This window comes from Theropithecus gelada, chromosome 7a, assembly GCF_003255815.1.
Source record: "Theropithecus gelada isolate Dixy chromosome 7a, Tgel_1.0, whole genome shotgun sequence".
In the NCBI taxonomy this organism is placed as follows: Eukaryota; Metazoa; Chordata; class Mammalia; order Primates; family Cercopithecidae; genus Theropithecus; species Theropithecus gelada.
The window spans coordinates 33859752-33882905 of record NC_037674.1 but is presented as its reverse complement, the minus strand read 5'-3'; the positions used below and the strand labels follow the sequence as shown (position 1 = coordinate 33882905).

The 23154-nt window shown below is 45.9% G+C and overlaps 1 protein-coding gene across 3 annotated transcripts in view; it reads right to left on the bottom strand.

Moving 5' to 3' along the window:
* Positions 1 to 1893: 1893 nt before the first annotated feature.
* The window catches only part of LIPC (lipase C, hepatic type), a 159123-nt gene continuing 137862 nt past the window's right edge, over positions 1894 to 23154 (bottom strand). For 2 of the 3 annotated variants that reach the window (XM_025390223.1, XM_025390224.1), the window contains 4 exons: positions 22217 to 22459; positions 9737 to 9854; positions 6985 to 7203; positions 1894 to 2052 (listed from right to left, as the gene is read on the bottom strand). In XM_025390223.1, coding sequence (XP_025246008.1) covers positions 1941 to 2052; positions 6985 to 7203; positions 9737 to 9854; positions 22217 to 22459 — 692 coding nt within the window. In that variant the 3' untranslated portion in view covers positions 1894 to 1940. Of the gene's footprint in view, positions 2053 to 4247; positions 5561 to 6984; positions 7204 to 9736; positions 9855 to 22216; positions 22460 to 23154 lie in introns of those variants that run through there. The other variant, XM_025390222.1, reaches the window with a different exon arrangement.

Sequence of the window (23154 nt, the reverse complement as noted above, 5' to 3'; positions counted from 1 at the left end):
ATTAATGATAAAACCTGGCAATCCAATGCAAGCATTTTATTGTAAACCTTAGTCTTTTAGATATAATGAGAAATGTTCATTTTAGTATCTATCCATTTTACACACACGCTCACACACATTCCCTAAAAGTGGGGTCAAATACTTTTGCAGGTAAGATTAGCATTCAGGACAGAATGCTTCATTTGGAAACACTGACCAGCTGTTCTTCCTATCCCACCACCCCATACGTTTTAGATTTCTGGGTCTTTCAAAGGGAAATAAAAGTGAATCATGCAAGATAATTTTAAATTGATTAGTCAGAGGTAGACATCTTTCCAGGATTTTTGTTTTCATGAGCCCCAGTTTACCCTGCTTTGGTGAAGAGAATATGAATTATGGGCTGTATATAGCTGAGCCTAAGTGCATGTTAGGTTAGGTTGTTTAATGTGCGTAACATGTTCCTCCTCTCTGAATTATGTAAAACACATGTCTAACTGATTACCATATTTAGTGTCCATTGTCACCATGTGCTTTGTGATGGAATTTGCTGGTCAAACATTATTATTTCACTTATTGGACAGTTTGAAATTTGACATCTAACTCTCTCAGTCAGTTCCGGCTTCTATGGCAAATTGCCATAGACTGGATAGCTTAAACAAGAAACCTTTATTTCTCACAGTTCTGGAAGCTGAGAAGTCCAAGATAAAGGTGGCAGCAGATCTGGTAGTCCACTTCCAGGTGAGAGTCTACTGGCTGGCTTGCATAATTGCCTTCTCATATCTGCATATGGCAGAGAGTTCTGATCCTTTATCCCCTATAAGGGCACTAATCCACTTATGAGGGCTCCACCCTCATGACCTAATCACCTCCCAAAGGCCCCACCTCCAAACACCATCACATTGGGGATTAGATTTCAGCATATGAATTTTGGGGTGACTGAAACATTCAGTCCATAGCAAATTCTTTGAGACATTCTGGGTTTTTAAAATTAGCTTTTGTTGCAAGCATTAGTAAGATACAATAATTATATTTATTTAATTTGTAATTTCATAATTAAAATGACCAACTGTCCAGCTTTCACTGTTATCACTAGTAGTTTTAGTACAATTCTTTTTTTTTTTTTTGAGATGGAGTCTGGCTCTGTCGCCCAGGCTGGAGTGCAGTGGCACCATCTTGGCTCACTGCAAGCTCCGCCTCCCGGGTTCATGCCATTCTCCTGCCTCAGCCTTCCAAGTAGCTGGAACTACAGGCACTTGCCAACATGCCCGGCTAATTTTTTTGTATTTTTAGTAGAGACGGGGTTTCACCGTGGTCTCGATCTCCTGACCTCATGATCCACTCGCCTTGGCCTCCCAAAGTGCTGGGATTACAGGCGTGAGCCACTGCGCCCAGCATTTTAGTAGAATTCTACTTGTAAGTGTTTGGTTCTGTGCAATCATTATATGATTTGTATAACTATTAGAATAATTTGAATTTTTTCTTCTTCTATGAACTGTATTGTCTTAAAGGGTATGCATTTTGGTATACACAACTAGTGGTGATTAATTAGAATTTTGCTTTATTGAAGCACTAGTTACCTAATAAAAAGTATCTTTCTAGCATGGTTCAAAAACTGGTCAGAATAAACTAGCAAGGACATGAGGGAAACTTGACTTAATTATAAAAGACATTGTAAATTAGAACAACAGATCTAAACTGGCTCTTGCATTTGTACTTATTTGCATATATTAACATTTAACCAGAGATAAAATTGGGAACTTTTTGGTTGTACTAATACTGGAAAATAGTTATATCATTTTGAAAAGCTCAGTTTACGAGAGTGAAACATTACCCCCCTTAAATCTAAATTTTATTCAAGCTTTATGTGAGATTCTTTATGTAATTTTGGCTTCTAAATAAGGCAACCATTCCAGATAAGGAGTAAGATTCATTTATTCTTTCCATTGGGTCTTCAATAAATCTCATCTGATCTTTCGCTTTGATGTTTTAGACTTTATTTCACATTTCACGAAGATTTTTTCCTGGGTTGGGTGAAGTTGTAGATCATCTGTGTTTTCTGAACAAAATGTCATTCTGAATAGAAAACAGAAAGCAAACACAGCATTAAGTTTGAGGTGGAGCTTATTGAAGTGTTTCATCCTTTATCAAATTCCACTCAATTTGTGTAAGGCATGTGATGTCTTTTTAAAAATGAGATTCTTATGTTCGCAAATATTTTTGTAACTTCAGAGAAAAACAAAACCCAAGTCAGTGACAGCAATCAGAGTAAGACTTCCTGGGCTTCTACACTGGGGTGATTTCAGTTCTGTAAGAAGGAAAGTCCTGGGGCAGCCCTCCTTTGTTCTCCCGTATGACAGCTCACCTAAGATTTGAGGGTGACTATTGTTTCCTTGACCATATTTGCCTTGACTTCAGGGCAAACATTTCTAGTTCCTCAACCCTTCCTCCTAAGGCAGGCTTACCTCCCCAGCCTTCCCTCTGTGGGCAAGCTCCAGTTTGTCAATGCTGTTCTTAAAGGTCCATGGTATGAGGTCACTGTCATCGGTTTCTGCCTGGCTCAGCCCTGTAAGCCCTGCCCGTTCCTCTTATTGGAGCTGACATTGTCCACTAAAGAGGACACCACCATGTGTTTTGGAAACAACAACTAGACTGCTTCGGCCATTGGCCTGGCCCGAGATACCATTTTGTGTTACTAATTCCAATTGCATCTGTTAAATATATATCTATAGGTATATCTGTAGAAAAATTCTAGTTTATTATTTCTTTTTTCTTTGAATTACATCTAAGGTCAAGTCTTTACTAAACTGAACTTTTAAAATTTAAAAATACTATGAATAATTTGTGATTGCATTCTTGAAAATTCAAATGGTAAAGGAATAAATGAAGCCAAATAGTAAAGAACCTCTTCGCCATCGGCCTTCACTAACATCACTCCCCTCTCTACATTTATGGTTTGGTTTATGCATTTCCAGACTTGTTCCTATGCATTTACACATATACTGAGTGGGATCATATTGTATATGTTTTCCTGCAATTTTTCCTTGGTACCAGAAAATGGCACTCAGAAACCTGCTCATATTAGTATGTAGAAGTCTATTTCACTATTTTTCCTCTGTTGCATGACATTCCATTTTAAGGATGTACCACAATGCATTTTCCTACTGTTAGACATTAAGATTTTCTCAAGAATTTACTGTTTACTTATTATGTATACTATTTATTTAATAGTACTGCAACAGACATTCTGTACATATGTATTCATATATAGGCTTTGTGCATATTTTGATTATGTGCACAAATACTCCAGAAAGACCATAAGATACCTAGAAATAAAATTCTGGCTCAAAGTAGTATGCATATTTAAAATTGTGACAATGTACACTTCGTGAGACCAAGGACTCTGTCTGTTCACTATTTTTTTTTTTTTTTTTTTTGAGACGGAGTCTTGCTCTGTCACCAGGCTGGAGTGCAGTGGCGTGATCTCAGCTCACCGCAGTCTCCGCTTCCCGGGTTCAAGCGATTCCTCTGCCTCAGCCTTCCAAGTAGCTGGGATTATAGGCATGCGCCACCACGCCCGGCTAATTTTTTGTATTTTAGTAGATGGGGTTTCACCATGTTGGCCAAGATGGTCTCGATCTCCTGACCTCGTGATCCATCTGCCTTGGGCTCCCAAAGGGCTGGAATTACAGGCGTGAGCCACCGCGCCCGGCCTGTCTGTTCACTATTATACATCTGGTGTCCACAACAGTGTCTGGCATAAGGTAGGTACTCACTAAACGTTAGTTGTTGAATGAATTTCCCCTACAAAATGCCTGTAATTTACACTCTCACTAATAGTGTATGAGAATGCCCGTTTCTCCAAATCTTTACTAACTCTGGATGTTGTCTATTTTTGAATTCCTGCCAAACTAATGAGTAACCAGTGATAATTTCATTGATTTTTATTTTGCATTTATGTGAGTACTGTGGAAATTGAATGTCTTCTCATTAGTTTTAGCCAGTTATTATACTTGGTCTTACTGTACAGCCAATAGTCTCTTCTTCCTCTTCACCATCTCCACAACTCTACTCATCCCTGGCTTTGTGCCTTTGGGGGAAGAAAACCCCCTTCCACTGAATTTCTTCCATGGAGGCACAGAGCAAGTTACCTAACCCACTCCTTTTCCCCCTTGCACTTAGCAGCGATATTAAGAGTGTAGAGTCTCATCTTTCCACCCCGATTCTGGGATTTGGGTCTGCAAAAGGCACTAAAAAATTGGTAGTTGTTATTAGTGTCATGAAATGTATATTATGATTCTCATTTATCACTAAACAACTGAGTCTTGAAGAGTGAAGTTATTGCTTGAGGCTACACACATTGTGAGCAGTGAAGTTAAAATGTGAGTTTAGGACTGGCTGACACTGGAGTCCATCTGATCCTGCCAGCCATATTGCTCTGCCGGCTGCCTGTCTCCCTGGGAACACCTCTTGGCCTCCTCAAAGCGTGCTGCAGCACAGCCCCAAGTGTACCGGTGTGAACTTTCTTCTTACGCTTCCTGGGTTGTGTAATGCTGGACTCTCACTATTCAAAGTGTGGTCCGTGGACCCGCAGCAACAGCATCGCCTGGTCGCTTGTTAGAAATGCAGAACATCACGCTCACCCCAGACTCACTAAAGCAGAACCTGCATTTTAACAGGATTCCCAGATGCTTTGTATGCTCGTGAAAGTTGGAGAAGCCCTAGGGTGGACCACACCGTTAGTAAAATTAATTCATCTTATTTTCCCGGTTAGGTCCTGGAGTTTATTTCTACCAAGAGCCACAACTCAGATTTTTTTTTTTTATGTGTGTTCTCCAATAGTACCTGGTACTGTGTAGACACAGAGGAGGCACTCACTCAATATTTACAACCTAAAAAAAATTATAGCTCCCATAACTACCATGCCCTGACGCTTTTTTAGCAGTAACTCCTACAGCCCTAAGGATGGGTTTGATACATATATATGTTAATGTCCAGCACTGCAACTCTGCTAGATTAGACTGAGAAAATTCAGATTAATGGAACCAAAACTAATGGAAGAAAGAACTGTTGGAAACAGCACACCCTCAACAAAAGGGTAATAAATCGAACAAATCCCAGTCAAATCTGGACTGGGACAATTTTGAGCACTGTCCCCAAGCTGTGTAACTTCTGTGAGCCTCAGGTTCCTAACCTGCACAGCCAATACTACCCATTTCAGGGTCACAGCGAAGATCACATGAGATGAATGCCATGGAGCACCTGGTTCAATGCCCACCATGTGTGGGAGCCCCGGAAGCGCCAGGCCCCTCCCTCTCCTCGTTTCTTCTTCCGTACCACATGGGTGTGCCCCAGTGGAGAGGGTAGTGCGGTGCTTTGGACAACCTTTCAGGTCGAGCCACATGGGATTGTCAGGGTGAGCAGCCACCAAAACGGAGGAATTACTCTCCAGCTAAGAGCACGTGGGCAGGGTCGGCGCTCAGAAGCAGCACTGCTCCAATGGGCCACAGAGTCATGTGAGAAGAGCTCAGTGCAGAAGAGGAACGAGCAGTTTAATCTTCCCAGATTGATCATGTTGGGAGATCTGTTGGCAGACGGCAGAGTATGCTCTTAGTAACTGCCAGGATTTTGCACCCTAGGGAGATAAAATCTCAGAGTGTGGTTGTGTAAGGGACTCGGGGGCAGACATCTGCCACAGGCCGGCTCCTGGCACTGAAACCCAGGGGGTGAGGGAAAAGGGTAGTTCAGAGGTTGGAAGCCTGCCGTTTTCCGCCTCTATGAAGACAAGCCAAAGAGAAACATGGCCTTTGCGACAAGGAAGGTGGGAGAGGAGAGACTGTGTCCTGAATAGAGAAGGGCGGAGAGAGGAGAGGGCCCAGGGACGCCTGGAATTCTGCCATGGAGAACCACAGATGACAGAAAAGCACAGTCGCTATGGCAGGGTGTGCTGGTGGGCAGCCCTTTGCTCTGCTGTGAGGACTTCAGGAGCACTGGAGGGTCCTTCCTTTTCTTTCTTTCTTTTTTTTTTTTTGAGATGGAGTCTCTCTCTGTGCAGTGCTGCGATCTCGGCTCACTGCAACCTCCACCTCCTGGGTTCAACCAATTCTCCTGCCTCAGTCCCCTGAGTAGCTGGGACTACCAGCGTGTGCCACCACGCCCAGCTAATTTTTGCATTTTTATAGAGACAGGGTTTCACCATGTTGGCCAGGCTGGTCTTGAACTCCTGACCTCAGGTGATCCACCCAGCTAGGCCTCCCAAAGTGCTGGGATTACAGGTGTGAGCCACCACGCCCAGCCCCGTCCTTCCTTTTCTTTGCTCCCCACCCCAACTCCTCCATATCCCTGGAGACTTTGGGGCCACGGGAGATGTTAAATCAAACACAGCAGCATTTCTTAAGGGTGACCCATTGTTCCACATTGGAATTTCTTAGGGCTGTTATTCAACAACAGGCATCCTAGACCCCTTCCCAAGCCCACCACGAATCTGCAGGTAGGTCCAGGAATTCTGCAAGTGTGTTTGGCTTCCCAGTGATTCTTTGGCATCTGACATTTGAAAGATACCACCACAGAGAGGGAGATACATTGAGATTTTTGAGATTGTGAGCTGTTAAAAGCGTTTCTTTTGGCAAACAACAAAAAAGAGATGTTGCATCTAGCACAGCACCTTGGAGCGGCAGCGCTGACATCACCTGGTGATTCACCTGCCCTGAAGCTTGAGAAGCCTCAGGCTACTGTGACGGTTCTCAGGCTCCAGGGGCAGGCAGCGTTAGCCACGGGCAGTGGGGAGACGCTGGTGTGGGATTCAAAGACCTGGGTGCGAATCCTTGTCCTGGCACCTACGGCTGTGTAAAGTTGGGATAGTCACTTCACCTTTCTGACCTTCTATACTCCATCACTAGGACCTAATAATACTCACTGCACATGATGAACGTGAGTATTAAATTGTGAAACTGCCTGGCACAGGTGGGTGTTTCATAGACGTTAGCAGGAGATTGAATCAGCGGTCACCTTTGCTGGGTTTCTCCTGCTTTGACTCTGATCGTCTTCAGAACGAGGCCTGGGTGGCGGGGCCCTGTGCTCCATGGGATGATGGTCTGGACCGTGTTCCAGACATTGGCCCACACTGCACTGCTTTCCCACTTGAACTTGATCATGATCAGCTCACCGATATCCACATCCAGTGTGATAAGAAAGGAATATGTTTTATTACTAGCAATTCCTTTGCCCCTTGAACACACAAAGAAAATCAGACACAATCAGTTTAGTTGTAACAGCAAAGTGACAGTCACACACATTCAGGATGTGTTATGTTTCCCTGAATGACTTGGGATTTTTGCTGCATTTCCCAAGCTAGCGTTCAACAGACTATTGATAGAGCTAGCAGTAGGTGTGCCAGGATAAAAAAGAGATTTCCAGATAATAAAATTGGGAAAACTATACTATTTTCTGTGTTAACACATCAAAAGGGCTCTGAGAAGTCCCACTATAACAAACCTAGTTAACTTTCTCTAGCTTAGCTTTTAGGAAGAAGCTGCCTTGGAGACAGAGGGGCTTTGGCAATGGCGTCCGGACAGTTCAGCTTTCTGTAGGTTTAACATAGTATGCCTACGCCATGCACTGTCTCCCACATAATGCTCCTCCCCCCATATAAATAGAAACCTCTATTAAAACAGTGAGGCATAACAGTAGTAGAAAAACTACACATAAAAAGGATGCACCGATTTAGAGCAAGATTTAAATGCAGCCTCTGAGGTATCGTTATCAGCTTTAGTCACTAATCTCCAAGACATTAAAATATCCCAGCGTTGACAGAATAGCGAGATGCCCTTTCTGCTCTTGAGAACTATCCCCTGGGAGAGATTTTTGGCTGTGCAGAGGCAGCGCTGGATTTAGGGCGAGGTAGATGGATGGAGGGGTCCCTTGTGTGGCTTGGCATAGCTCTTCCTGAGTGTGCTGTTAAGAATTGTTTAGGAATCCCCTTGCCCTGCCAGGTTGTGAGCATCCAGAGGCTAGGGTCCTCTGCATCCTTAGGTAGGTGTTGGACAGAGCACCAACAAATGCTTGCTGAATGACTGAATCAGTGTGATGATCAGAGATCCAAAGCTGGGGGCAATTTTCGGGAAGCTCAGGACCATCCCTGGAGTGGGTGAGAGGCTACTGTCACTTCCCAGGGAGAGTCCACACTGAGGGCGGAAAGGCCAGAGAGGCTGGGGAGCCTCAGAGTGAGCAGGTGGGTAATAGGGTGAAGGACAGATGGGGAGGCTGGCAGAGCAGGCTGATTGAAATTGGAAATCTGTGCCAAGTCAAAAGATACCACTTTAATTTCTGGGTTATGAACTCACTGGAAAGGCTCTTGGGACCTTCTTGGGAACGCCTGCTCTGCCCCTCACCACTCGCCTCTGTACTGCAGGCCCTGGTGGGGCCATCTCCAGTTTCCCTGTCTGTTCAGTCCACAGTGCATAACATTGAGCAGGTGGTGGGACCTGGAGAGGCTGAGGAGGGACTTGAGGGTCTGGACTTGGGTGAATGTCCTGTCTGACCAGGATGGCTATGTGGGATGGGCTGTGTTTACTAAAGGGGTTGTTTCTGAAGCACCAAATATTTATTTATGTTCACAAAAAGAACCAAACACTGATTTGTGGACCAACAGTTTTCTGCTTTAGATAAGAGCTAGCTCAGGTAGTACCTGGGGCACCTACCACAGTGCCCTGCACGGTGATTGGTGCTCAAATGCTCAAGCCTGTGTAAACTAAAAATAAAACTCTAAGCCCCCCAACCATCTGAATGGACCTCTTCTCTCAGCCAAGGGGATTCCAAAGTTAACCTGAAAAACAAGTTCAAGGCCATGGTGGGAAGGGGAGGTGGGACATGCCTCACTGTACTTTCCTCCCGTTGGAATTCAGGCACAACTGACCAGCATTAACATTAAAACTCAGATTTTAAGACTGATGAAGCAGACTTTTTGTAGCAATAAGACACCAAATTCCAGCCAGAGTCTAGTATAGCATCACCTGACAGACAGTAGGCCCTGAAAGAAATTAAATGATTTTACCCTAAAATATATTTCTTTGATGTGTTTTGAAAGGGCCCTGAACAGCTGTCTCTTGGGGGGAAAATCCACATTCTGTAGAGAATTCCCTTCCCTTTCCAGGTCTTTTCACTGATCCAGGAGAGAATTAACTAAGTCTGGCACCTTTTTAAGTCTGATAAGAAACATTTACAATCAATTCTCTCTGAAGCCTGCTACCTGGAGGCTTCATCTGCATAATAAGAACCTTGGTCTCCGCAACCCCTTATCTTAATCCAGACACTCTCTTCTATTGATTCTAGATCTTTAGATAAACTCGTTCAACCAATGCCAATCAGAAAATCTTTGAATGCGCCCGTGACCTGGAAGTTCCCCTGCACCCCCAACCCCAAAGCAGTTTGAGTTGTCCCGCCTTTCTGGACCAAACCAGTGTACATCTTACAAGTACTGATTGATGTCTTGTATCTTCCTGTAACGTATAAAACCAAGCTGTAGCCTGACCACCTTGGATACAGGTCACCAGCACCTCCTGAGGCTGTGTCATGGGCATGTCTTTAACCTTGGCAAAATAAACCTCTAAATTGATTGAGACGTGTCTCAGATACTTTTTGGTTTACATCTGGAATAAAGTAGTAGTAGCTGGCCTGACTCTTGAAAATTACAGAGTCCATTTATACCCTTGCAAGAAAAATAAGTGCGTCATCACCCTAGGGGGCTACACCTCCTACTCACAGAGTGATGGCAATTTTCTGCATTTTCTCTTTTGTTCCGAGTAGTGACATGGTAAAAGTTGTTTGTATTGGCGTCTCAGTTTGGTTGATGAACTGGATCTTGAACTGGTAATGATACACTAGAGAGAGGGAGAGAGAAAGAGAGAGAATGTAAGCAGGACTTTTCAATTTAAAAATCTCTTATTTCTTTTTTTTTTTTTTTTTTTGGGACAGAGTCTCGCTCTGTCGCCCAGGCTGGAGTGCAGTGGCTGGATCTCGGCTCACTGCAAGCTCTGCCTCCTGGGTTCATGCCATTCTCCTGCCTCAGCCTCCCGAGTAGCTGGGACTACAGGTGCCCGCCACCTCACTCGGCTAGTTTTTTGTACTTTTTAGCAGAGACGGGGTTTCACCATGTTAGCCAGGATGGTCTTGATCTCCTGACCTCGTGATCCGCCCGTCTCGGCCTCCCAAAGTGCTGAGATTACAGGCTTGAGCCACTGCGCCCGGCCAAAAAATCTCTTATTTCTTAAAATTTAAACATGTAGAGGGAAAAGTTTGGATAGATAGGTATCAAAATGTTAGCAACATTTTTTTTTTTGCTCCTGAATGGTGGTTTATCTTCTTGTTTTTCCTTCTCTGTATTTCCTAAATGTCTACACAGGACTTATATTGTGTTTGTAATGTAATAATGATAAATATTCACCAACAAAAGGTGGCAGAATAGGAGTATAGGATATCTGGCATTCTCATTGATTTCTAGATGCAAGTTCTGTTGTAATATTTCATGTGTTTGGCGAGGGTCTCCTTCTGTAAATCAAAGAATATATGCCTTTTAGGCATTTGACGAGGCAAGAGGGAACACATTTTACACTATTGCTGCTGTCTGATGGGGTGTGTCTCAGGGTGGGGCAGAGCTCCAGCTAAGAAATATATGCCCTAGTGACCAAATATTTATATTCTGGGACAGTTCCTGGAAACAAGCTCTGTGAGGTTCAATGAGTGTATTTCCTAATAGAAATAACATAACTCTAGTTCCAGAACTTGGGCCTAGAAGCTTTCCGTTTTATGAAATGTCCAGAATGTCCTCCTACTGATGGATTGGTTGGAAGAGGATAATTTATTTTATTCTTCTTTACCGAATACAGTCTACATTTAGTTATCGAAAGCAAATGGCTTACTATTAGACAGGCATTGTTAAACACATTGCATCATTAAATGTTAAATACATTTTTGCATTGTTGAATACATTGCAACATCTCATTTCCTTATCACAACCCTATGATGTAGGCATTGTTATTATCACCCCTGTTTTATAAATAAGAAAACTGGAGCTCAGATAGATGAAAGTGACTTGCTCAAGGTCAAATAGCAGCATCTGTGCTCTTAGCCTCCCTCACCCTAGATGGTGTTGGCTTAGCTTGCATGGTGGCACAGCTATGGAGCTGTTTCGAAAATTATCCTACCTCATTCCAAAATGGCTGATTACTGCTTGGACTTGTTTCTCTTGTCTCCCTATTCTCCCCAGTGGATTCTCCAGGGTTGGATACAGGGTCCAGCTTCCAGACCAGGATTGGCTTTTGTTTTGTTTTGAGTTTTCTTTTTTTTTTTTTTTTTTTTGAGACAGGGTCTCTCTCTGTCACTCAGGCTGGGGTGCAGTGCCACCTCGGCTCACTGCAGCCTTGACCTCCTGAGCTCTCTTGTCTCCATATTCTCTAAGTATCTACAGTGTTCTAGCTCCAAGATTGCAAACAGGCTTAATATGGAATGTTAATTCCATTTAATTGATAATAGCTGCCTAGAACCCTGTGTTGAGATGGATTCTCAGGCCATGTCCAGGCCTGTGGCAAGATGAGTGTCTGGCTTGGGCAAAGGATAAGGGATTTATGGAATGCTTGCTGTGTATTTTCCTTTCCTATTTAGACAGTGGTTAATCCACGAATCCTAACAGTGCCTTGCACACAGTAGGTGCTTAATAAACTTTTGTGGGATGAATGAACTGATGGTTTGCTTGGGGGTGACAATGCACATTAACATCTAACAAGATGGAAATCAGCCGTGAGGATTCAAGACCTGAGTTTCAAGCTTCGTCGTAGGAGAATGTTAAAAAATTAGATCATGGTAACTAGCCACTTGACCATCCATTCTTTGTACCCAGCATGTGGAAGTTCATCTCTTCATCGATCAATCTACTAACTCTTAAGTGGTACCATTTCTGCTGGAGGTTGGTAGCTATACAGCAAGCCCAGCAGAGGGTATTGCCAATGCTGTATTGCTAACACATCAGCTCCAGTGTCCTGGTATGCCGATATTGCTAAGTTTCTAGATTACACAATCCTATCCTTGGCGTAAACTAATCTTCCCCTTTGGATTTTGTGTTTAATTTGCTCATGTGAGTGGGGATATGTCTTGGGTTTACCAAAGGGGTTATCTCTGAAGCACCAAATGTTTATTTATGTTCACAACAAGAGGCAAATACTAAGAGTTGATTTGTTGGCCGAGAGCTTTCTGCTTTAGGTAAGAGCTCGCTCAGGTAGTATCTGGTACCTACTACAGTACCCTATGCACCAGCGGTCCCCAGCCTTTTGGGCACCAGGGATGGGTTTCATGGAAGACGGTTTTTCCATGGACTGGTGTAGGGGCAGGGAGGATGGCTTTAGGACGAAACTGTTCCACCTCAGATCATCAGGCATTAGATTCTCATAAGGAGTGCACAACCTAGATCCCTAGCACGTGCAGTTTACAATAGGGTTTGTGCTTCTGTGAGAATCTTATGCCGCCACTGCTCTGACAGGAGGCGGAGCTCAGGTGGTAATGCGTGCTCGCCCGCCACTCACCTCTGGCTGTGAGGCCCGGATCCTAATGGCCCACAGTCTGTGGCTCAGGGGTTGAGGACCCCTGCTGTAACATAATAGATGCTCAAATCCCAAGCCTGGAATAAGGTAATTTGATGCCCTCAAGACAGCAAAACAGGCTGTGGGTGAGAAGTAAGAAAAAAGCTGGCTGGGCGCGGTGCCTCACACCTGTAATCCCAGCACTTTGGGAGGCTGAGGTAGGCCGATCATGAAGTCAAGAGATTGGAACCATCCTGGCCAACTTGGTGAAACCCCATTTCTACTAAAAATACAAAAATTAGCTGGGCGTGGTGGCAGGCACCTGTAGTCACAGCTACTCGGGAGGCTGAGGTAGGAGAATTGCTTGAACCTGGAAGGTGGAGGTTGCAATGAGCCGAGATTGCACCACTGCACTCCAGCCTGGGTGACAGAGCAAGACTCTGTTTCAAAAAAAAAAAAAGAAAAGAACTACAGGCGCAAGTCCTGGGAAAGGTCCCTAAACTCTTGGGTGGCACCACTGGAGAGAGGGACTTAGCCCGTCACCCCAGAAGCCTCTGGAGACGTCTTACACTATTTGGGGGTTGTCAAGGAAACTCTGTAACAAGTGAACAGTCTTATAAAGTCAAACTGAGACAAAAAGGACAGTTCTTTCCAAAGACAGTTTCCAAAGAAAGAACTTTCCAAAGTAGGGGAGGGGGTAAGATGTGGGAGGACTGGCCTTGGGTTAACCTCCTTATGAGTAGTCAGGACATCTTCCAGAGAACTCAAGGAACACTCACAGTAACCGATCTTCAATTCAGTTTAATACGATATGTATTAATTGGAAGTTAACTGTGTGTTCAGCCCAGTGTTAAATGCAAGTAAAAGCATATAATGGCAGTATGCATGATAATAACATTGGCTAATATCTATTTTGGCTTTTGCCGGGTGCTTTGCATCTGTCATCTCACTTAACCCTCAAACAAATGATACTATTATTATCTCATTTTAGAGAAGAGGAGACTGAAGCACAGAGAAGTTAAGTGACTTTTCTGGGATCACACAGCTGGTAAGTCGTATACGGCTGGAGCATCAGCTCTCGCAACCTGACTCCAGAACTTAAACTTCTACATGTTTATACCCAGGACCACTAGCTTTATATAGTCTAAGGAAAAAGCTGAATTGTGGAAAGAGATTGAAGTTAAAAAATGTCATAACATTTGTTTAAAAATAAAGTAAAAACACCTGAAATATTCAGTAATAGAGGGATGGCTATGAACTAATAACAGCAATTATGATAACTACCATTTAGCTCTTCACCATGTCCCAGACATTGAGCTAATAGTTTCACATAATTATCTCATTTCTCTTTACAACAACTTTATAAGATGCCTACTTTATCTTCCCTCCCACATCATTTTACAAAGGAAGAAGCTGAGGCTCAGAAAAAGTTAAGTAGCTTGTCGTTGTCACGTGGCTAATAACTGATGAAGCTGCAATTAGAAGTTAGTCTGCTGATTCTCAGTTCATCGTCCCAAACATGTGATTTACTCTTATGAAGCCATTAAAAACTATTTTTGGAATGATTTCAATGCTTATGAAAGAAGTGAAGAGGAAAACAAAAACAAAAAAACACAGGCTATGAAATTGTCTAGTGTGAGACCAACTCTGCAAAACAGAATGTGTAGAAGTAGGGGAATTCACAAAAAATATTAACAGTGCTTAGCTCTGGAGAGGGCACAGTGGTCATTTTTATTCTCTTCTTTATGTTCTTCTGCAAGTTTCATGTTTTCTGCAGTAAACATGTGTTCTAATTGGAATCCTATTGGAAAAAGAAAGAGCTTTTACAAGTATTGAAAAAGAAGAAAAAGAGAACTAGAAGGTGCAGTCCTTTGTGGCCTCTGCCTTGTCTCATGGGCATCTGTGTCCATGTCTTATCTCCCCAAAGGCAGTCTCAGAACCACACTATTGCTTGGATCTCCACAAGGGCACAGCACACACTAGGCATCCAAGGAGTACTTAACAGGCTCTCTGAGTGAAGAATGACATGGATATACAACTGCATTAAAGACACCAAGAATGAGAAAATAGCTTCCGTTTGTTGAGATCCTACTATGCGTCAAGCTACATACTAAGTGTTTTACATACATCATTTTTGTCCTCATAACAAGTTAAATAATGATGCCCTGCTGGGTAGTGTCCATCTGCTCCCTCTATCCCCGCTGTCCTCATCCACTCTGCCCTCCACTGCTCAGCTCTGAGCCCCAGGATGGGATCCCTTAGGCTGCATCTGTCGGACTCCCTCATTGATTGTTTTCTGGTTGGGTGTGACCACTGGAGGGAGAGGCACTAGCAGGAGATCAGGGCGGAGAAGAGAGGCAGGGTTGTTTTCCCTCTGCTCCCCCGTGCTCTGGAGCCTGACTGTGCAGTCACTGCCCTCCCACGATTGGCAGCAGCCCCTCCTCCACGGCTCCGGTTCTTCCACGGCCAGTCCCTTCCCTGGCTCCATCTGTCCTGCTGTTAGAGGCAGGGAGCAGCCTCAGTCCTTGTTGGTTTCCTTAACACTGTCCACCCCTCTGTAAGGAGTCCCACTTGCTTTCTTCAACTGATCTAGGCCAGTGGAGTCCTGTTTTCTGCTGAGACCTAGACTGATGCAGTGTTAATTATCCTGGTGAATATAAATAAGGAAGTGGAGGTTTGGAGACCTATAGTTATCCAGATAGTTCAGTGGAGCAGGATTAAAAGCCATGTCCGTCTAATTCCAAAAGACCCTTTCTATACCGCCTGCTGTTTTGGTTCTGCAACCTGAGTCTGTCCCTTGAAAGCAAATGGCGAACAGCTCCCGAAGAAAAGTTGTGGTTCAACACCTGCTTCCAATGAAGCCACCAAGACCAAGTGCCTGCCAGCTCTGACCCCTTGACATCCATCCTGGGCTATTGCTGCCGCAGAGGACGCTCTCCTGTCCCCTAAACATCTGGTCCCCGAGCCGGGGAAAATGTTTCATGTCCTTGTCTTGGCGATACACTTTTTCTTCCCTTTTCCTTAAGTTGTGAGTAGGAGGAGATTGATTTCTGCATTTGAGATGCTATGGTTCCATGATTTTAGGAGAAGGTGCTGTGTAAAACCCAGGAGTCAGCTTTAGAGGATACAAAGTCCCCTTTAGCTTGCACATCCTATGAATGAGAATTGCCTATCTCCACAACATGTGTCCCCAGAGTAGCACCTCTTCAGGAGGGTGGAACCTGCCAAGGTGTGTGGGCTGTGAGGAGCCAAGCCAGCATGCTTTCTGAGGCTCACGAGGGAACGGGCTGTGGACAGAACCTGCACTGATGGCTGAGGCACCCTTGAGTTTGCAGGAGCACTCCTGAGAAACTCCATGTCTGCACAGGGAATCTTGTGTGACGGCACTTTTTTGGAGAAATCTTTAAATGAAATTAACTTTAAATATAAATGAGTCTTTCATGCTGAGAACTAGTTCCTACTGAGAACTAGCTCCTCCTCCTCCTCCTTCTTCCTCCTCCTCTTTTGTAGAGATGAGGTCTCCCTATGCTGCTGAGGCTGGTCTCAAAATCCTAGGCTCACACCATCCTCCTTGGCCTCCCAAAGTGTTGGGATTACAGGTGTGAGCCACCACACCCGGTCCTAATCATTTACTCTTATTTGGATTTTTTGTAAGTGTTTTTCTTTAAAAATAAAAAAAAAAGAAAGAAAAGAAAAGACAATTTGCCTGTCATTCTACCCTGCCACCCCCAGCACAATGATGCTATTACAAAGATTAAGGAAAAAAGTTGAGTGATTTTGCTCACTTTACCTTATGACATGTTTAATATGGACATTAAAAAATGATTTGGGGAAAATGCTTTTGATCCTGTGACTGCAAAGAGACCAGTACAACATACTCCCAAGTTCTGGCAGCAGAAATTACTTCAGGTCTTAAAGATGAAAGGCAAGAAATAGTCCATTGACCTCGAATGTGACCAGGGAAACTCCATCTAGAGCAGAAATCTGAGGCCTCCGGAGAGGATTCCTCACGAGGAAGAATCCTGGATTGTAACCCTGTGTGGACCCTGCTGGTGCCATTTAATAAAGAAAAACTCATATTTCTTTTCACAAGATCAGGTTATTGAATTTATGAAAAGAGAATGTATTTCTCTCTATGTTCTGCCTCCCAGAAACAATGATTCTGAATCATTAGATGTGGGCTCTGGGAGATATTATGACTCTCTTTGCAAACATCAAAGAGGGCTTTTTTTTGCCCCCCGCAGTGTATGGATTTCTCTCATGGAGATGGTAGGAATGAGACCTCTTGTGTTTTCTCCAAGCTCAGAGGGCTTGTTCCTAGACCCGAAATGCCTCTAACTCAGAGGGAAGCTGAAGGTCACCGGACTGAAGGACCCAGGATGGTGTTGTCCAGGGTGTTGCTGCACAAAGAAGGCAGCCGGTGCCAGCAACGCTGAATGAAAGTGAATTAACTCAGAGCAGGTGCAAGTGAAGAAGAAAAAGGGAAAGCGATTTTGTAAACCTTTGTTTACAATACCTGTATGTGTAGGTATTTTCATGGCCACATTTGGGTTTAACAGTACAGTCCCATTTAAGTGATGCCCTGATGTCATGAGACTGGATGCTTGCCCCTTTCTTTTTTAAATTAAACTGAACTTTTTTGAAACAGGATCTCGCTCTGTCACCCAGGCTAGAGTGCAGTGGCGCCATCATGGCTCACTGTAGCCTTGACCTTCTGGGCTTAAGCAATCCTCCTGCAGTCTCCCAAGTAGCTGGGACTACAGACATGCGCCACTCTATCTAGCTAAGTTTTAATTCTTTTGTAGAGATGGGGTCTTGCTTTGTGGCCCAAGCTCGTCTTGAACGCCTGGGCTCAAGTGATCCTCCCACCTTGGCCTCCCACAGTGTTGGGACTTACAGGCGTGAGCCACCATGCCTGGCCAATGCCTGCCCCTTCTGTGGGGGGTCTGTTGCTGTCTGTGAGTGGTGGAGATTGGGGAGTGTCTGTGTGTGGCCAGGACTGTTGTGCTGACTGGCGTCCTGTTGCCAGCTCTTTGTGCTGTGGGTGGAATAAGGGTCCTCAACGGGTAGACAGAGCCCAGGGGGTTTGAGTCCTCTCTGCCGCATGCTACCTTGTGATCTTGAGACCACATAGCCTCTCGGGGGCTCGATTTCTTCATCTGTGAATGCGGATTAAAAACTCTCTTGTAGTGTCGCTGTAAGAGTGTGATAAGATGGTGATGAAAAAATGCCTGTATTCCAGAAGGTGTTAATCGGGTGTTACCTACTTCCTTCCTTCACACTGAACTGACCAGGGCAGGTTTTCAGACCCACCTGCAGGTCCCAGGCTAGTGGTTCATCCCCATGTCTGTTCTCACCTCTTCCTTGGTGCCCACATAGATTTTGTCATTATGTCAAGGTCACAAAAGTGGTTGGCAGCAAGGCCAAGATTCTTGACACTCCTTATCCCAACCCCAAGCCTGTGCTGTCTACGACACCTGCCCCTCCCCCCCACCCCCCCGCTTCTTCTGGAATTCTCCCTGAAGTCAGTGGAAACCTTCCAAAGAAGAAGCTGAGACAAGCCAAAAACAGACTGCCCGAGTCACAGTTTGGCTCGTCATCTTGCCGACCAGCAGGAAAGGGTGCTCTCATGGCTGCCGTGGGCAACAGAAGCAAGTGTCCCTCAGCCCCCACCCAGGGAGTCTTGAGTGCAGGGGGAAAGGGCAGCATGGGGAGGACAGGAGAAGAGGCGAGGAGATACAGAAGAGGCAGTGTGGAAGGAGGGCAGAGAGGAGGAGGCGGGACACGCAGCTGGAATGCCGCAGGAGGGAGAGGCACTCAGTGGAGGAGCCTTGGTCCTACGCCCCGAGGCCAAGGGCAGTGAAAGGAGCAAAGGCTGGGATTCAGTGCGGTGCTTCCTGCTCACAAATTGTGTGACTTTGCCCTGACCGTGTGTGTGTGTGTGTGTGTGTGTGTGTGTGTGTGTGTGTGTGTCTGTCTGTCTGTCTGTCTGTCTTGGGGTTGCTGTGAGGCTCCAGTGGGAAATGAGCTAATGTGTACAACACATCCAGCCCAGTGCCCGGGCAGAGCGCCCCCCGAGGGCCCCTTCCCTCCTCTCCACCCGGTTACCTCGTCTGACTGCTGTGAGGATGAAATGAGACGAGGCGCTGGCGAAACAGGATTTACTCCGTACAGATCCGTTTCCCTCCCCCTCCCTTAAAAACAGGCTCCCAAACTGGTAAAGGTTCCTTGTGAGAGAGTGAGAATGGAAGTGGGCGATAAATTGCCTGGTTTCGCTCAGCGACTGTTTCCCAATTCTCTCTCGCTACTGCTGTACTCTCGCAGTGTTTACCCGAGTTCTGGCGTACGGTTGTAGAAAATAGATCCTTTGATGGTTTTGTCGAAATATCTTGGGAGCCAGAGGAATTCAGGCCAAGTTAGTCATCTTTTGTGAAACTACAATCAGGAGGCGATGTTTATCTTGCCCAACCAGACCCTGCACTAAAATATACAGTACAATTAGATGTTTTTGAAAAATAGGCCTTGTGGTTTCTCTGTAGGCCCAGGTTGGGCAAGTCTGCTCTCTTAAGAGTGTAATATGTATTCATCAAAATGCTGGAGGTGGCTGGTGACATACGCTTTGGGGGCCCAGGTCGGTTGTGATCACGGTTGTGATGGGTGGGGAGTGGTGTAGCTGCGGTGGCCTAGATTAAAATCTTCGTCCCAGCACCACCAATAGACCCCTCGGCAGCGATGGAAATGTTTTATTTCTGTGCTCTCTGATGCGGTAGCCACGTCTTCAAGCACTTGAAAGGTGGCTTGTGTGACTGACAAACTGAATTTTTGGTTCCATTTAATTTAAAGTAACTTAGATTTGGGTTTAAATAGCCACATATGGTTTGTGGCTACCATATTGGACAACATAGCATTATACAGATAGCAGTATCCCATGAGCAGCTGCTTCAAGCAGGCGAGTCTCACATGGGTGCACTTTCCAGCCATGCCCAGGGCGGCTTGATGTGACCACAGAGACGTTACTCTCCACTAGCAAGTGAAACTGGGTTGAGCGGGTGAGGACTTTGCTCACTGGAGGGGCTGAAGCAGAACTGGGGAGAATTTATAGGGGAACAGAAAAGGAGAGGTTGTGGGCTGGGCGCGGTGACTCACACCTGTAATTCCAGCACTTTGGGAGGCCCAGGCGGGTGGATCACCTGAGGTCAGGAGTTAGAGACCAGCCTGGCCAACACGGTGAAACCCTGCCTCTACTAAAAATACAAAAATTAGCTGGGCGTGGTGGTGCACTCCAGTAATCCCAGCTACTTAGGAGGCTGAGGCAGGAGAATCACTTGAACCCTGGAGGTGGAGGTTGCAGTGAGCCAAAATCATGCCACTGCCCTCCAGCCTGGACGACAGAGTGAGACTCGGTCTCAAAAAAAAAAAAGTAAGAAAGAAAAGGAGAGGGTGTGCCGCAAGCCACAGTTCATCACTGGAACCTCCATCCGGGCTGGGACTTTCGGTTCCTGACCAGTTTCAGGCAGTCCTGCCTTTAGCCTCCTCCTCACTGGATGTTCCCAGGAGCAAGATAAGTAGTCGGTAATAAAGAGACACAAATGTGGTCTCCAAGGGGCTCATCTCGGGTTGGTCTCCACCGAGCACCCTGAAGGTAGGACTGTGTTTGAAGAATGCACAGATGGATGAGTACATTGGTTTTGGTAGCTGGTGGGTGAGGTAATCATGCCCTAATGCAATTCTTTGGTCTTCCTTAATAGGAAAGGGATCCTTGTGAGTTCACACCAGCAGGGGATGGTGGTCGGGCACTGGGGCTGTTGGCAAATGGGAGACGCTCGGCCTGGCTGATGCCTACTGCTCTTGTTTCCCCTTCTTCCTTCTTTTGAGGCTTCCCTTCCCCATCTCCAAGCCCCCAGTAGATGTCCTAGGGCTGGACCAAGCCTCTCATTTCAAATGAAGTGCCCAGTTTGGCCCTGAACGATGAAAAATGACCTCTTTTCTTCCCAGCTGATTTCAAGGAGAATGCAATCTCCTCACCCTTCTCTTCCATACCCCCTCTCACCCCCACACACAGACCAGTGGCAGGTTACAGAGGAGGTAAAAATCACTCCGCTCACTGTTTGGAGGCCCCGGGTCTAAATGCCAGGTCTGCCAAGAGCTTTTTGTCTCTGGACCAATGATTTTCCCCGTCTAGGCCTTGGTTTCCCCACCTGAAAAACGGCAGGGTTGAACCACTCCTCATGATGCAAACATTCCATGATTAAAATAGATCCAATGAAATGTGATTATCTAAGAGGCTTAATCACTCCAGGAGGCATTGCCATTTAAAAGAGGAGCTGGTTAACCCAAATGAGTCTCTAATTGTCAGCCTGCAGCGGAGGAGCTCCCCGAAGCAGGAGGACTTCCAAATTCCCTCACCTGCGTGCTGCCATCTCCTCCAGCCCTAAGGGACAGCCAGCGGAGGGACCCTTTGGCCTGAAAGATCCCGCCCTCACACCAACTACTCTTCAGATGCTATGAGCACCCACAAGACATTTCTGTCATTCCTAGACCTGCTTGGCTCACAGGAGGGAAACCTGGCTGGGGAGCAGAAGTTCAGATACACAGAGAAATCCTGTGCCTCAAAACTAAGTTGCCTGGGAGTTTGAACTCACTCCTGAGAGTCAGGCAGCCCTGTTCCAGGTCTCCTTACAGCCACACAGCTGTGGGCGCCCCACGCGAGTTTTGCTTTCCTCCTCTTTAGAATGGGATAATAATCAGCTCTGCCATCCTCGCCTGGCTGTTGTGAGAACCACAAGGAGTCGATGGCTGCATCAAATGTTTTGTGTAAAATGCTCTCTGAAAGCAAAGCGGTGGCGACAGCCCGTTCACATTCTCCAGATACAAATATCTGCATGGTAATAGTCAAACAGCACATCAGATTGCCTCTCCCAGCGCTGGAGAGGCTGTGCGATGAAACAGTAAGATGCTAAATCACTCCCGAGCTGTTTGAAGGATTAGGCAGAAATGTTAATGGCAACAGATGTCGGCTTGTTCCCTCCAGGAGGATTTAGGTTTCAATGGAGCAGTTCTCTGCTGGCCTCAGCCTAAGACGTGGCCACAACGCTTTCTACAATCTTCCATTCAACCCAGAGAGCTGCCCGGCCCACTTTCTGCCCTGAGGTTAAAAATCTGGCTGGGAAACCCTGGAAGCTGAATCTTGTCTTGGGAGTGCCTCAGGGTGAATATCATATCCTATCAGATCAACTGATTCAAGTCTTAGAAGGAATGAAATGCAGTCTAGAATCCAGTTTTTTTCACGGGGGCCCTGAACAGAGATGAAAGAACTGGGTTCTAGGCTGTGTTTGGAGACGCCTCAAGTCCCTGTACAGTGAGATCTGGGTGGCCCAGGTAAACTGCGCGTGGCCGTGCAGATCTAACATTCTAGGGGAGCATGAAAATGGATAGAGAGGCCAACCCAAGGGTCGTTTCAGAAATTATCAAGGTTTCTCCTCTTAGCCCTTGGCAGCAAGGTGGCCACACTCTTGGGACAGGAGAAAGGCTGTGTCAACGTCTCTGTCTGGAGCCTGCACAGTTTCAGAAACACTGAAGCACCTCCAGGAAAAGAACCAAGGGAACTTCTGAGCCCTGTGGACAGGGCACTGCATCCTGCCCTTCTGAAGGCTCCCCGGCTCCACACTCACCTTTGAAGGGAGACTGGGCTCGCGTCACGAGGAAGAGCTTCTTGCTCTTGCTCCGGGGCTCCTGGCGGACGTGGTAGCCCAGCGTGTTGCAGCGGCCCTTCTTGCAGCTCAGGCACAGGCCCTGGCTGAAGCTGTCCATGTCGCTGCACAGGTAGGCCACACTCTGCGTGCCGGCATGCAGCAAGGAGTCGATGAAAAGGTGCACAGATCGCTCGTGGGAGCATTTTATGGTCTGGGTGATGGCTGGAACACAGGGCAAGAAGGATGTTATCACCTTAACCCAAAGCAGCCTCAACTCAGAGGCTCACCTTGGTTCTCAGCCCACAGGAGGTTAGAAGTAGCACACGGAACAGGCAGGGGTGGGCTTGTCAAGGCAGACCCCCGACAACGGCGGGATGTGACAGCTCACTGGAACTAAGGAAAGTAGACCCTTTGAGTCATGTAGTGTCAGGCAAAATCCCAGGCACTGCCGGGATCCTGAGAGCACTCCTCTATGACAGCGTGTTACAGTGGGCGTTTTAATAGGCACCCAAGTCACTAAGGAAAGATCAAATTCATTAAGAGCGCAGGTTAGTGTAATTTATTATAGAAATATTTCTATCTTAAATGAGATAATTTAAAATGCCCAGGTGCTGATGCCTGGAGGGTGGGTTTTCTGGAACAGGCTTGCGTGGGACACCTTTCCTCTTAATATAACCAGAGACACGAGACAATCTCGTGGCACTCTGATGGTCTGGAGAATGCTGAGGCCTCCCGACAATGTCTACCTTGTGTCCCAAAGCAGCCATTGCATCCCGTAGGTAACAGGCCTGTGAAACCAGCACAAGAATTGGATTTGGAAGGACACTGCCCAGTAACCAGGTCTGGACAGGCCTCACCTCCAAAACAAGCTTATGAGGTTGATCTACCAAGAATTTTCTACCAATTTTTTTTTTTTT